The sequence below is a fragment of the Xenopus laevis genome, chromosome 3L (genome assembly GCF_017654675.1).
Source record: "Xenopus laevis strain J_2021 chromosome 3L, Xenopus_laevis_v10.1, whole genome shotgun sequence".
In the NCBI taxonomy this organism is placed as follows: domain Eukaryota; kingdom Metazoa; phylum Chordata; class Amphibia; order Anura; family Pipidae; genus Xenopus; species Xenopus laevis.
This window is the reverse complement of record NC_054375.1, coordinates 54,654,682-54,669,810: the sequence shown is the minus strand read 5'-3', so window position 1 is coordinate 54,669,810 and position 15,129 is coordinate 54,654,682. Positions and strand designations below refer to the sequence as shown.

General features: G+C 40.0%; 1 protein-coding gene across 1 annotated transcript in view; it reads right to left on the bottom strand.

Annotated features, from left to right (window-relative positions):
* Positions 1-702: 702 nt before the first annotated feature.
* sncb.L (synuclein beta L homeolog) overlaps positions 703-15,129 on the bottom strand; it is a 36,684-nt gene continuing 22,257 nt past the window's right edge. The window contains 3 exon segments of the mRNA NM_001095101.1: positions 703-1,647; positions 5,282-5,371; positions 10,127-10,245. Of these exon segments, the coding sequence (NP_001088570.1) occupies positions 1,615-1,647; positions 5,282-5,371; positions 10,127-10,245 (242 nt within the window). The 3' untranslated portion in view covers positions 703-1,614.

Genomic DNA, 15,129 nt, shown 5'->3' with positions numbered 1-15,129 from the left:
GCCGGCGTCAAAAAAAATTTTTCCGAAAAAACTGACGCCGGCGTCGGAAAAACGAGACGCCGTTTCGCGAATTTTTCGCCGTTTCGCGAATTTCTCGCGAAATTCACAAATTTTCCGGCGAAGCGAAACGGCGCAAATTGGCCCATCACTACTTCCTGTGTGTATCATACTCTGCCTGCCCTATGCTCCCTGTGGAACATGAGCCTGGCAGGGGTTTGTTCTAGGGGGTTGTCAGCATTTGAAAATTGTTGATAGGGAACATGAACACCCCTAAGGTGTTTAATCATCGGGGTTGCTGTGTTACCCACAGGGAAGGATGAGCCATATGCATTTAAGGGTGTGTCTTTATATGACTTAACTTTTTTCACATATGAGTGATGAATGATATCTGTGCAGTGAGCACCAACCATTTGGTTTTTTGGTGTACTACCACCATTAATGTGGATATGGTCTTACAAGTTGGTTAAAAAAGGGGGTGGTCAGCACAGGCTTCCATCATCAGCTCTCCACCACGTAGACAAGAAAAATTCTGTCTCCCTGTACCACAGAAGTTGGACAGCACTGACCTAAAGGGTTCAAAAAGGTAATTCCTCACCACTCAGAAGCTGATAAGTTGGTAAAATATTTTTCAAGCTAATTTAGCAAGTCCAGTTGCTATAGACTGGTAAAGCCATTTAAAAATATCCACCCTTTCACAGCATGTTTGGTTAATCCTATTTTTTTTATTCATTTTGCAAAATTATTTGGAACACAAGAACATTCAAAAGATTCTGTATGGATTCACACATATTTCTCTCTGCTTTACAGAACAATCACAAATAAGTTAAACCAGATATATATTTGTAGATATGTATAAAAAAACAACAGCAAAAAAAGAGAGAGAACTGTCACATTATAACACTGATTTAACTATGTCAAAGGTCAGTCATCCACAGCTACATTTTTTTTGGTTTTAACTCCACAAATGCCCAAAAGATGCCGCCTCGTGCAAATTCTTGGCAAATGAGTAGTTAAAGAGAAAAGGTTTTTTTTGGTGGTGTTTGTGCACCATATGTATATAAAAAGATAAAACATGCTTATTTTATGAAGGTAGACACCCTGTAGCATTAGCTGGGTCGGTTGCAGGGAGTTGCAGGCCCCCCTGGCACAGAATCAGCTATTACGTCAGAGCAAAAGAGAAAAAAACAATAAACAAGTTACAAAATAAATATAGGACACAAAATTCACTGAACCCCCGACAATTATTCTCTGGGAGGGAAACAGAAATAATTCCTCGGGGGCAAAAAGGACTGCAAAAAACAGTAACAATGCATTCATGGTTTCCGTACATTATCAAGGGATTCTTTTTTTTCTTTGTTTTAAACATCCATTTTTGCTTGGACTATGACTCAACGCTAAGGGTTACCATACATAAAATCACTTCACATGAGGTTCTCTGCAGGTGAATTGAAGGGAGAAGTCACTTCTTAGGAGAAGAGGGAGGTGGGCTTCATCCATCTTTTTAAAAGAAATGGGGGGGGCTTAGGAAAAGGAACTTTATTTGTATTTTTTTTTATTCATTATAGCTATCTTTGTGCTGATGTTGCTGGTGGAGGGGCCCAGAATATTGTGTTGTTATGCTTCAGGCTCATATTCCTGGTAATCATCCTGGAGAAAAAGAAATAAGAAAAGAAAATATTTTATGTCTCTAGATCCATATTAAGATATATTATATATACAGTATATAGATATTATTAAGATATATTATATATACAGTATATAGATATTGCTACTTGTCTAGTAAGCCATAGCTACTAATCAGCCGGTAGCATGTTCAACTGTTTTGAAAATCGATTGGTTGCTCTGGTTTACTAGATGTTGGCAATCATGAGACATTTTGTTACAATACCCCATATATACATATCATATTATTATTACATTATCATATTATTATTATAGTTGTCCAGATGGTCTCAGTAAACCTATTTTTAAGTCATTTGTAAAGGATTTAGAAACAGATGTAAATACATCAACATATGTGAAAACATCCACTAAGCATTTGGCCAATTTTCACTGTGCGCTTATTTTTATTTCTGTAACCCAAACTGCATGTAAGTACTCAAGAAAATACATCTAGCACATTAAAGGGACACCTCACTTTAAAATTAATTTTTAATTTGCTAGTTACCCCCACACAGATTACAGAACGTTTTCCAATATTTCTGTAATGCTGGTGCCCCTTTCTAGAACTGCGAAGCAGACACCAGGGCTGGTGTGTTTTTGAAGAAGAGGAGGTAGCAGGTGAGCAACTAGAATCAATAGAAGGTGTCTAACAACTTGATATCCCCAGTGATTTAACTTTTGCTTCTTCTTTAAAGGAGAACTAAAGCTTAACTAAGCTGTTTTTGGCTTTTGTAACAGCCCAAGGCAACATCAGCCCTTTAGCAGTAAAGATCTGTGTCTCCAAAGATGCCCCAGTAGCTCCCCATCTTCTTTTCTGCTGATTCACTGCACATGCTCTGTGCTGCTGTCACTTACTGAGCTAAGAGACCCACTCACAATATACAGTACACATAGAATAGAAATGTCACAATATAAAGCTGATACAGATAATTAGCCTAATACAGATTAGTACTACAAGGCAGCACATATACCAGTGCAACTAGCATCAGAATTTAATTTTCAGCCCTGTAGCATCAGCCTATAGGACAGGCAAACCTAATTTTCTTCTTGTAAATTTGCTTAGCTTCTGAACAGTAGCTCAAAGCCCACTGAGCATGTTAGTGTCACAGACACTTTCCAATATGGTGACCTCCCTGTAACAAGTTTGAAGTCCTTGATCATTGCTGCTATTGTGTAGCTGAAACTTTAGGCTGGTGCAATAAATTCGGTATATAAAATAAGACGTTTCTAGCCATATTCATTTTTAGAGTTTAGTTCTCCTTTAAAGTCATGGGTATATTTTCATGAATACTGTGTCCATTAATGTATCTTCGTCATTACATTGTGTTGGTCAGGCATTCACCTGTTGTACTGTGGGCTGACAAGGATCAGACTTTGGTACAGTACAAATACAGCAGCTACTATGAATATAGTTGCATTTTGCAAAGACCATTTTTATCCATTGCAGCTTTACAGGAATTGCTCTGTCTGAACTTTCATTGATATCCACCAGGGGGAGAGAAGGGAATGGAAAGGCAGCAGAGGCTCACAAGCCTTTCCTATTTATAGCTGTGTCTGCAGATGGCTGGAGTTTTCAACCTGCACCTCTGTGTGGGGATTTATTTCTTAAACCATCAACATAAAATAACTAATTGGGGGTGCAGAAAGATTTTTGCACAGTATCAATATGTTGGCAGTCATCTTCCCAAATGTTTGGGGTGTTAAAGCCCCATAATTTCTAGGTATGCAAGTCCATTTTCGGACTGTGCACTAAATAACACATCAAACGTATTTCTGAAACAATGCTGTATATCAAAAAAGTATTTTTTTGATATACAATGTTTGGGCAAGGACTGTATCATTTGCTCATCACACATAACTTAAAGGGATTCTGTCATGATTATTATGGTTTACTTTTTATTTCTAAATTACACTTACATTGCAAATAATTCACTCTACCATTTAAAATGTCATTCTGGAATCAACAAATATAAATTTTAAAGCTCTAATAATGGTGTGGAGGCCGACATCTCAGTGCATTGTCCCTGATTCTGAGAATTGAGAAGGAGCTGGCACTTCAGAATGGAACTGCTTTGAGACAGCTATTGTTTCTCCCCATCTCATTGTATTTCAACACAACATAAGTCGTGCTTCCTAGCCCCACCTATTGCCAGACATGAGGATCCAACCCAAGCAGGAAAAAGCAGTGAGTACTTTTAGTAACAAATTCTTCAGCAGATGTGTCAGATAACTGCTATCTGATTAGCTACCCATTGTTCTGTTGATAGGCTGCTGATAAGCTGCTAAGGAAGGGGTAGAAAGGGAGGGGGTGATATGACTTCAAGTCACATGACTGGGGGCAGCTGGGAAACTGACAATATGTCTAGCCTTTGGCTACTTTGTTTGAGCCAATAAAACTGCACAACTAAAAAGTTAATTCACTCAGTGTGCAACAGTAATTTGGACTATATGTCATTTTCCTGACCCGTAGCAGGTTGGGTAATACACTGTTTGGCACCTGATCCGAAAGGAAGGAATACAGTGGTTGAGCACTTCAACATTGAGTGGAATATGTCTAGCCCCATACTAGCCCTGTTTGTTCTTTTAAAAAATAGATTTATGTGCAGAATTCTGCTGGTGTAGCACTATTACCTGATGTTTTACCACAACACTATCCTTTTAATCTCAAACCCATAAAGCTCAACAGAGATTTCACAACATGTACCTCTGCTGCTCTTGATAAACTACCATCTCTGAAAAGTAAGTGTTGGCAGATCCTGAGAGTTGCCATTTACTTTTTGTCCTATAGCATAGCATTCATTCCACAACTGTGCTCTCCAGTGCCGCCATGAGAAATCTTGGGACCCAAATGAACACAAGTGTGTAGTACCAAAATGTTTGGTCATGCCCCTTGTACACACTAGACAAAAGATCAACACTGTATTTCTCATGAATACAGTGTTGGCTGCATTTGTCTGCTGTGTTCCTGAGGAGCAGTATGTGGGCATTCCTTTGGACACCCACTAGCATACTGGTCATTAAGATTGTGTACCAAGTGCCAAAGAGTTCAAGATGCAGGCAAGCCCTGTACCTATCACCTGCCTTTGGCACTACGTGGACCAAGTGAATAATTCCAGTGAATAAAATCAGTAAGAATTTTTTAACAGCTACTTTTTGGAACTTTCTATAGCAGTGCCGCACTACCATCTTATCTGGCTTTTCCAGTCATCCTTAGCATAGCAAGACATGAGCATGCACAATATACTAACAATTTCTGATTTTCCAGTGAATTCGAAAACCAGCAAATTTAGGGTTTAATGTTAAGCAACCTGTGCCAAATGAATGCAAGGTGTAAAGCACAAGCTGTTCTGGAATCCCACATTCACAAGTGCTCTGTGGATGATTTCATACTACCACGAAGAATACAAACCTTACCTGTGAAAGCCCTACTACATACACAGTCCAAACAACTAATAGTCTTATTATAGTTGATTAATTTAAGATATATATGGATGAAATTGATAGGGTTGCCTCTGGGTACTCCACCTTCCTCTGCTATGTGAGGCATCTCTTTAGTAAATGTTTGTCCCTGATAGCCTTTGTGCCTTCATATTAAGGTATGGCATGATATTTATCTTACCTGTGGGGCCTCTTCATAGTTCTCCCCTTCTAGTTCCAGGAGAGGCTCAGCTGCAGGTTCTTCCAAAGCTTCCTGGCCCTCTTCTTCAGGCTGTGAACAAACAAAAAGGTGATTATTTAGATCCATTAGTCAAATATCACTAACCTAGTGCCACAGATACTTGGAAATATTATTCTTTTACTACCTGTATGAGATATGTATGTCATTAATTTTGTAAATATGTGAACAGAAACACATGTTGGCACATTTACTTAGCTCGAGTGAAGGAATAGAATAAAAAATACTTCGAATTTCGAAGTATTTTTTTGGCTACATACCCCTTCGACTACGACTTCGAATCGAACGTTTCGAATTAAAACCATTCGATAGTCGAAGTACCACCTACTTCGCCACCTAAACCTACCGAGCATCAATGTTAGCCTATGGGGAAGGTCCCCATAGGCTTTCTAGCCAATTTGTGATCGAAGGAAAATCGCTTGATCGATGGATTAAAATCCTTCGAATCGTTCGATTCAAAGGATTTAATCGTTCGATTTTTCCTTCGATGGTACGGACATGCGGTAAATCGGTAAATTCTTCCACTTCGATATTAACCCTCGATATTCGACCCATAGTAAATGTGCCCCATGATGTCAAATAGGACTGTACAACTTTAGCAATGGCTTTAGTGAGAGTGGGAGTTATTCTATGAGATTGAGATGTGCAGGTTGACCAGAAACCCATGGCGACTGATAGTTAAGCGGACTCGGATTGAAATTTGCCCAACCACAGCTGGTTGGGTGAGGGTCAGGCTGGGGAAGTACACTCCTCTTCTGCTCCCAAAGATTCCCTGTCTTTAACCAGATGCACACAAAGAAGTAGCTTACAGTGGGAGGAGACGTGGGTACTGGTTGGGTGCGGATCCTTCAATGGCAACATTTTGCAGGTTATGGTCAGACATTAGATGGTTACATGGACACTTCCATGGCCACTTCCCCTAAATTGGGAGAAGCAGAACTCATAGGGGTCCTGTGGTCACTCCTCTACTATGACATGTGGTATGTTCATTTAAAATGCTAATGAGGCTTCACACATTCCTTTGTTTGTGCTGATAGTGTGAAATATGGAAAAGATAAACATACTCTACTATATGAAAAAAATCTGTGTCTGTATGTGTGAGTGAATTGGCTGTATTAATGGTTCCTGTCAAGCCAAGTTGTTTTGTCAGCCAATTTTAGAGGTACTTATTACTAAAGGTCTGGTTTCACCTAAGCAATAGCATCCTTAGATTCTCAGATTAGAACTGACCTCCTTGCGGTGAAAGCCGAGTATTTTATCCATCTCTGCTCATCAGTGCAACTCAAGATAAAACTGCACAGTATGGAATAAAATCCGCACACCAGAAAGAGCTTATGGAAAACGTTGCCTGTAAGCCTATGTAATACCCAAATCCTTATTGCCTTGGAATCTGTAAATCTCATGAAACAACTATGTGAATGTCTGAACTGCAAATGCATCCACCAGTGTTGCTGGAGGAGGACACAATTTGTTCAATTCATGATTTTGTTTCATTGCCCCTGGAATTAATTATCTCTTGTCCCTGAAGAACACACAGGCACCAACAAGTATGAGTTGTCTATTTCATACAGTAAACATTACTCAATCATGCCATATTTATCATAAACAATATCTTGATCTGTCCTACTACTTCCCAAGCCAGAAAACTGGCTTCAGCTGACCCTTTCAGGCTCTATAAGATAATGCTCCTTGAAAAATAAAAGTGCCCACACAGACCAAAAGTGGCAGCCTTTGATTTTGGCAAACCGTTTCAGGGGCCATTTTTTTTCAAACAATATTCATGTATATCAGGAGAGGTTAAAAGAGGTGAGGGAACAGAAGGGAGCAGCAAGTGGTAACAAAACCATGTGTAAGCCACTTTAACATGGACTGTTTGAGATTTTGCAATTATCAACAGGGTATCTGAGGTCATCATTCTAGAAAAACTGCAATGTGCCACACACTTGCCTTTATCAACACAAAAATCACAGCCGGAAATGTGTTGGGAAACAAGAATTAGGAAGGGATTATATGCTTGTTGTTGTGGAGAGATTGCAGAGAAGGAAAGCAAGAACAGCTATACAGAGAATGTCTAGTGTCAGGATTGATGACAATGGTTATTATAAAATGTACCATGGTAGACACCGACACTTACATTGATACACAATCAGATTATTGGTCCATTATATTGTAAACTTTCCTGACTAATTGCCATTTCCTGGCAACTATCAACCCTAAATTCATACTCCTAGCACTAAAACGAAAGCTATAGGGTCTGCTAATAGGCTGTAATGTTAGCAGTACAAGGGTTAATGCTCTGAGAAATAAGATCCTGAGAAGGATCGAAAATAAGAACTCCCTGGAGGGATGTCACTAACCCAGCTACACGTAGCCAAGAAAAAAAGCGCTAATCAGATGCATGGTTAGATTTCACACCTTCTAAACACACTCTGTAATCATGAACACAGGCCCTGCACAGCAGCCATATTGTCCCTTGCATACATGGTCACATAGAGAGAGCAGCAGGCACACTCCTTGCCAAAATGGTGGTTTTCATGATAAGACATTAGTTTTTTAAATGTCATTTTTTTCAGTTCAATACCAGTCCTGACCCAGCCTTGCACAATGCTTCAGAATCACCAGCTAGACTCTGCACCTACTCCTCTGCAGACAATAGGCAATCACTTTATATAGCAGGCAAAGCAAATCGCTGTAAAAATGACAGGGAAGATGGTCACTCCGATGTATCTATAGGTCACATGTACAGAGGGATTTACAGGATCAAAAGGGGACCTGGGGTGAGGGGGCATGCACAGTTCCTCCAATCGCTTGAGAGTGCTACATACCTTCCGCTTTTACTTATTTTCATCCAAGCAGCATAAGCTGTGGCCTCATTTTTTCAGCTGTTGCTATTTATAAGCTAAGCTGGCAACGGTCCCCTCATTGTCTCAGAGAGCTGCCTTTGTACTCCGACATCCATTCTCTCAACACAACCTGCCCTGTCCTGCAGATTGCCCTCTCATTATTTCTCCCGATGCAATGGACATTGCTTTATAATTGTTTGGAATAACTAAAATTCTAAGTGAAACCTAGTATGTCCAGTCCTAAGGCACAAGAGTTGGTACCAAACCTTGTTTGAAAACAGCGCTAATTTCATTTTGCCAGTGCTGACACTGAGCAGTCAAAACAACTAAAAACAAAGGCTTCTGCTGTCAGCTTTAAATAAAACAAGGTTTTTATGGCAAGGGAAACATTTGTATGCTGTCTCCTACTGCAAGTGGTCAACAAAAATCGGAACACTGCTAAATATATAGCTGACTGTCTCATTGTGTGATTTTATGTGGTCAGATACGATATTTAAAGGGAAATCAACTTTCTGATGTAAATTCTGGTTTGATGGACTGCATGGAAACCAGTCTAAATGATTTCTAGTTTCATTGGCTGAAACAGACAAAATGTATTAGTTGCCCAAACAAATGGTAACAGCCTGGAGCCCACTGGTTCACATTTTCTAAATGATAATTGCCTGGTGTGTGAATGCAACAGCAGGGTCCAGTCCAGAGAATTATCATATAGGTCAATGGAGGGTAAATTGCAGAGCAGGAAATTGAGCAGGCCAAAACACTGACTATAGTCCTATTAAAGGTTGAACAATGTTCACTGAGATCAGGTAAACAACTCAATACACATACAGTACATTTTCTATGCCTTCAAGACATACACTGAGAACCTTTTCTAAAACCATGGCATTTTGGTTTGTGCATTCTACCTTTTCATGGAGACTCAGTTAATGGAAACAGAGACATAGCCACAGGGGCTGCAAAAGATGTGACCACATACAGGCCCAACGATCAAAAAGCACTCCATGGACAAAAAATAATTTGACATTTTAGAACAAAACATAAATAAAAAAGGGGCAGGTGGATATTTTAGGTGGGATATAGGATGTAGCATTCAGTGAAGTGGTTGAGGGGAAATAAGAAGGGGACCTGATACAGATGTACACTTGAATCCATGAGTCTTTAGCTAAAGCCCCGAAAAGAAGGGGATATTTGGTGCACACAGGCTTTGTCACCACTCCAGGTCCCAAAACAAAGCTATTAACAGGTAACATATAAAAATACCCCTGTATAAGGGAACTGACGTGTATGCTTTCAGTCTGTGCATAATATATAGACTTCCCGGAATCACTTTATATAAAGTATGTGTGCACAAAGAATGGTGCTAAACATAAAGTTGCATTGTTTGAACCTTCTCTGCTTTCTTTATTTTTTATTAATAAAGGGTTAACCCAAATAAAAAAATGCACATTCTAAGCAACTTTCCAATTACATGTATTACACATGTCCAATGTTTTTAGAATTGTTGTAAATGTTTTTATCACTGCTAGCAGTATCTGTCTATCCTTTGCTATTCTCATGCACTGCCAGTCCTGAGTATAGGTACCACTGAAGCAATATAGCAGTACTGTGAATTCCTCATAGGTGTTTTCAAGCTGATAAAGGATAAATTCAAATGAATGACAATTGTTCTGTGTAATAAGAAGAAAGTGGAAGGGAACCAAAATAATTGGATGGGCTGTTTGATCAGGATTGGCTCAGGTTTGGTGGCTATGTGTATGCTTATCTTTTTGATCAGTTAAATAACAGAATGGTTTATGTATCCTGGATTTAGGCAGGTATGAGTCTCTAGGCTCCTGAGAAACCAAACTACAGAATAGTAAGGGATTATCTATTGCATCTTATAAGGAAGTCAACTGTTACTCAAGTAAACCCATTCACATTTGTCACAAATCAGCAATCCACTCACCTTGATGTCTGTAGGGAACTCATCCTTCTTCACCAGTCCAGTAGCTGCAGCAATGTTCCCAGCTCCAGACATGACAGCTCCTCCAAGCTGGGATGCCTGCTCTTTGGTCATTTCAGCCACTGGAAAAAAGGATAAATAACACAAATTAGTGGAATCCAGTCTGTGACTGGCTAGCTAAAATACAACTCTTATCAAATGGGTGACTTTTCTGCTTAAATATATGGCTGCTGATGAAGCTATAGAAATAAATTTCATTGAGGGCTTGTTTTGAGATGAGACCCGCTATCCGGCGCTGATCCAAGTATCAAGGAGAATCGCTTTTTGAAAATGCAGCTTTATTCAAAAACACAGTGCGAGGTACATGGCAGTGGGTATGTGCAAAAACTAACGCGTTTCGTGCCCATGTGGCACTTCCTCAGAGTTCAGTGTTACACACATGTGACTTGGATTAAATAGATTAGGTGATGCGTGTCAATTAAAACATTTGCATATCAATTAAACAATATGTATATATATATATATATATATATATTCATTTAGTTCATCAGTCTCTTGTTAACAGTGTTGAATGATAAATTCATTTTAACATATACATGTGCATGTGCATAAATACTTAATAATTTTTCCCAATAGTAGAAACCAATTGATTTTTGTATATTTGTTCCAATCCAATAAAAACAACGAAATGTTGATTAGGTCTTACTTTAAAAAACACAATATCAATTAGTATATATATATATTCTTTTTTTCTTCTTCCAATGTGTACTTAATAATATATTTACTACAGTATGAACATATAAAAGATATAAAAGGAGAGACCGCTCTGGCTGATGACTCAATGTTTCGCATAAACACATTAATCCAATATTAATAATAATCCAATATTAATAATGTTATTAGTAATAATAACAACGATAATTGATATATTAACATTAATAGTACATTATACAGGGATTACACATGGAGTATGTTAATCATATTCTACGGACATTTTTATTACTTTCTTATTATTTATTTCTCATTTTTATTTTTTAATATTTGCACTCATATACTATTCCTCATATATTCTTCACTTATTGTTATAAATTTCTAAGAATTTCTAGCTCTCTTTTTGTTTTAATTCAGTCTATATCAGATTTAATGTCACAATCCTTATTTAGCCCTTTACTGTTTCCAGCAAAAGTATCCATTTAATCTCTTTCTTGGACAACAATCTATTAATGTCTCCTTTCCTTTTCCCCAATTTCACATTCTCAATTGCCTGAAAAGAAACAAAGTTTTCATTAGCATTATGTTTGCCAATTATGTGTGCTGATATGGCTGAAGATGTATCTTTTCTATTTATGCAGGCTAAGTGTTCAAGGACTATCTTTTCACCTTCTAGTAGTTTTACCTACGTATTGCATGCCACATCTGCATGTGGCCAAATATATCACGTTAGTGGTACGACAGTTGGTATATGTATTTGATTTATATGTTCTTCTTGTATTAGTACTTTGAATATCCTTAGATGTTTTAATAAATTCACAACATTTGCAAACATTCGCGCCACATTTATACGTCCCAACAAAGCGTAACCAATTTCTATTCTCTTTCTTCTCAGGCAACATGCTGGGTGACATTCTATCTCTCAGATTGAAACCTCTTCTATAGACAAACTGTGGTTTCCCCAAGTTTAAACCGGACAATATTGGATCCGATCCTAATACTCTCCGATGTTTTTTGATTATATGTTCTATTTCTTTTGCTTCCGAACTGAATCCAGTAATAAATCTTATTTTTTTATTGTCTTTATTTTTGTATTTTCCTTTATTTATATTTTTACTTCCAGATTGAATAAGTAATTCACTTCTATTGCTTAAAACCGCCTTATCATATGCTTTTTTAATATTGCTGGTTTCATAACCCCTCTCTGTCAATCTGTCCCATAAATCCATTGCTCTGTGATGAAATGCCGTCGATGTGGAACAGATGCGCCGTAGACGCAAAAACTGTCTGGTCGGTATACCACACAGCAATGGTTCAGGGTGACTGCTGTGTCTCTGTAAAAGTGAGTTTCTACTAATCGGCTTCCTATATATATCAGTAGGGATGTAGCGAACGTCGGAAAAAAAGTTCGCGAACATATTCGCGAACTTGCGCAAAAATGCGAGCGGTTCGCGAACGGTTCGCGAACCCCATAGACTTCAATGGGAAGGCGAACTTTAACATCTAGAAAAGACATTTCTGGCCAGAAAAATGATTTTAAAGTTGTTTAAAGGGTGCAACGACCTGGACAGTGGCATGCCAGAGGGGGATCAAGGGCAAAAATGTATCTGAAAAATCTGCCTGTGTGTGCTTGGAAGAGATAGTGTAGGGGGAGAGCTGTTAGTGATTTCAGGGACAGATGATAGTAAGTTTGCTGGCTAGTAATCTGCTTGATACTGCTCTGTATTGGAGGGACAGAAGTCTGCAGGGATTTGAGGGACATTTTAGCTTAGGTAGCTTTGCTGGCTAGTAATCTACTGTTCTCTTTAAACAACTGCCATACGTTGACCTTGTAGGCATTGTTTGCCCAGTTTTTTTGGACGCAGCCACTGAAGCACAGTTGCCAGAAAAAATATGCCATATAAATGCTGAAAATAGTCATTTTTCGCCATACGTTGACCTTGTAGACATTGTTTGCCCAGTTTTTTTGGACGCAGCCACTGAAGCACAGTTGCCAGAAAAAATATGCCATATAAATGCTGAAAATAGTAATTTTTCGCCATACGTTGACCTTGTAGACATTGTTTGCCCAGTTTTTTTGGTTGCAGCCACTGAAGCACAGTTGCCAGAAAAAATATGTCACGTAAATGCTGAAAATAGTCATTTTTTGCCATATACGTTGAGTCAACGTATGGCAAAAAATGACTATTTTCAGCATTTATATGGCATATTTTTTCTGGCCTCTGTGCTTCAGTGGCTGTGGCCAAAAAAACTGGGCAAACAATGCCTACAAGGTCAACGTCGTTGACCTTGTAGGCATTGTTTGCCCAGTTTTTTTGGCCACAGCCACTGAAGCACAGAGGCCAGAAAAAATATGCCATATAAATGCTGAAAATAGTCATTTTTTTGGTCGCAGCCACTGAAGCACAGTTGCCAGAAAAATTATGCCATATAAATGCTGAAAATATAAATTTTTTTGGTTGCAGCCACTGAAGCACAGAGGCCAGAAAAATTATGCCATATAAATGCAGAAAATATGCATTTTTTTGGTCGCAGCCACTGAAGCACAGTTGACAGAAAAATTATGCCATATAAATGCTGAAAATATAAATTTTTTTGGTTGCAGCCACTGAAGCACAGAGGCCAGAAAAATTATGCCATATAAATGCAGAAAATATGCATTTTTTTGGTTGCAGCCACTGAAGCACAGAGGCCAGAAAAAATTAAACCAGTAGGGTTTGCACCCTAGTTTGTAACGGTGGCGGAGGGAGGAGGAGGACGCTAAAGGACAGCTGTGTGTGGAGTCATGAGGCTTGAAGAGAAGGACAGCTGCATAGAAGTCAGAACAAGTCTTCCGGCGTGCAGTAACCCTCCGAGATCCACCCCTCATTCATTTTAATAAAGGTCAGGTAATCGACACTTTTGTGACCTAGGCGAGTTCTCTTCTCAGTTACAATCCCTCCTGCTGCACTGAAGGTCCTTTCTGAGAGCACACTTGAGGCTGGGCAAGACAAGAGGTTCATGGCAAATTGTGACAGCTCTGGCCACAGATCAAGCCTGCGCACCCAGTAGTCCAGGGGTTCATCGCTCCTCAGAGTGTCGATATCTGCAGTTAATGCCAGGTAGTCCGCTACCTGCCGGTCGAGGCGTTCTTTGAGGGTGGATCCAGAAGGGTTGTGGCGCTGCCTTGGACAGAAAAACATTTGCATGTCTGACGTTACAGACTGGCCAAAGGGCTTTGTCCTTGCAGGTGTGCTCGTGGCAGGATTACTGGCACCTCTGCCCCTGGAATGTTGATGAGTTCCTGAAGTGACATCACCCTTAAAAGCATTGTACAACATGTTTTGCAGGCTGGTTTGTAAATGCCGCATCTTTTCGGACTTGTGGTATGTTGGTAACATTTCTGACACTTTATGCTTGTACCGAGGGTCTAGTAGCGTTGCGACCCAGTACAGGTCCTTCTCCTTAAGCCTCTTGATACGGGGGTCCTTCAACAGGCATGACAGCATGAAAGACCCCATTCTCACAAGGTTGGATGCAGAGCTATCCATCTCCGCTTCCTCATTATCAAGGACTGCATCATCCACGGTCTCCTCCCCCCAGCCACGTACAAGACCAGGGGTCCCCAAAAGGTCACCACTAGCCCCCTGGGAAGCCTGCTCCTGTTGGTCCTCCTCCTCCTCCTCCACAAAGCCACCTTCCTCCTCTGACTCCACTTCTGGCACCTCTCCCTGCGTTGCAGCAGGTGCCTGGGTTCGTTCTGGTGATTCCGACCAGAAATCGTGCGCTTCCAGCTCCTCGTCACGCTGGTCTACAGCCTCATCTGTCACTCGTCGCACGGCACGCTCCAGGAAGAAAGCGAAGGGTATTAGGTCGCTGATGGTGCCTTCGGTGCGACTGACCATATTTGTCACCTCTTCAAAAGGTCGCATGAGCCTGCAGGCATCGCGCATAAGCACCCAGTAACGGGGGAAAAAAATCCCCAGCTGTGCAGATCCAGTCCTACCACCCAGTTCAAAAAGGTACTCGTTGACGGCCCTTTGTTGTTGCAGCAGACGTTCCAACATAAGGAGCGTTGAATTCCAGCGAGTCTGGCTGTCAGAAATCAAACGCCTGACTGGCATGTTGTAGCGCTGCTGAATGTCAGCAAGGCGTGCCATGGCTGTGTAGGAACGTCTGAAATGGGCCGACACCTTTCTGGACTGGGTGAGAACGTCCTGGAATCCTGGGTACTTGGAGACAAAACGTTGGACTATTAAATTTAACACATGTGCCATGCAGGGCACATGTGTTAAATTGCCTAGTCTCAACGCTGC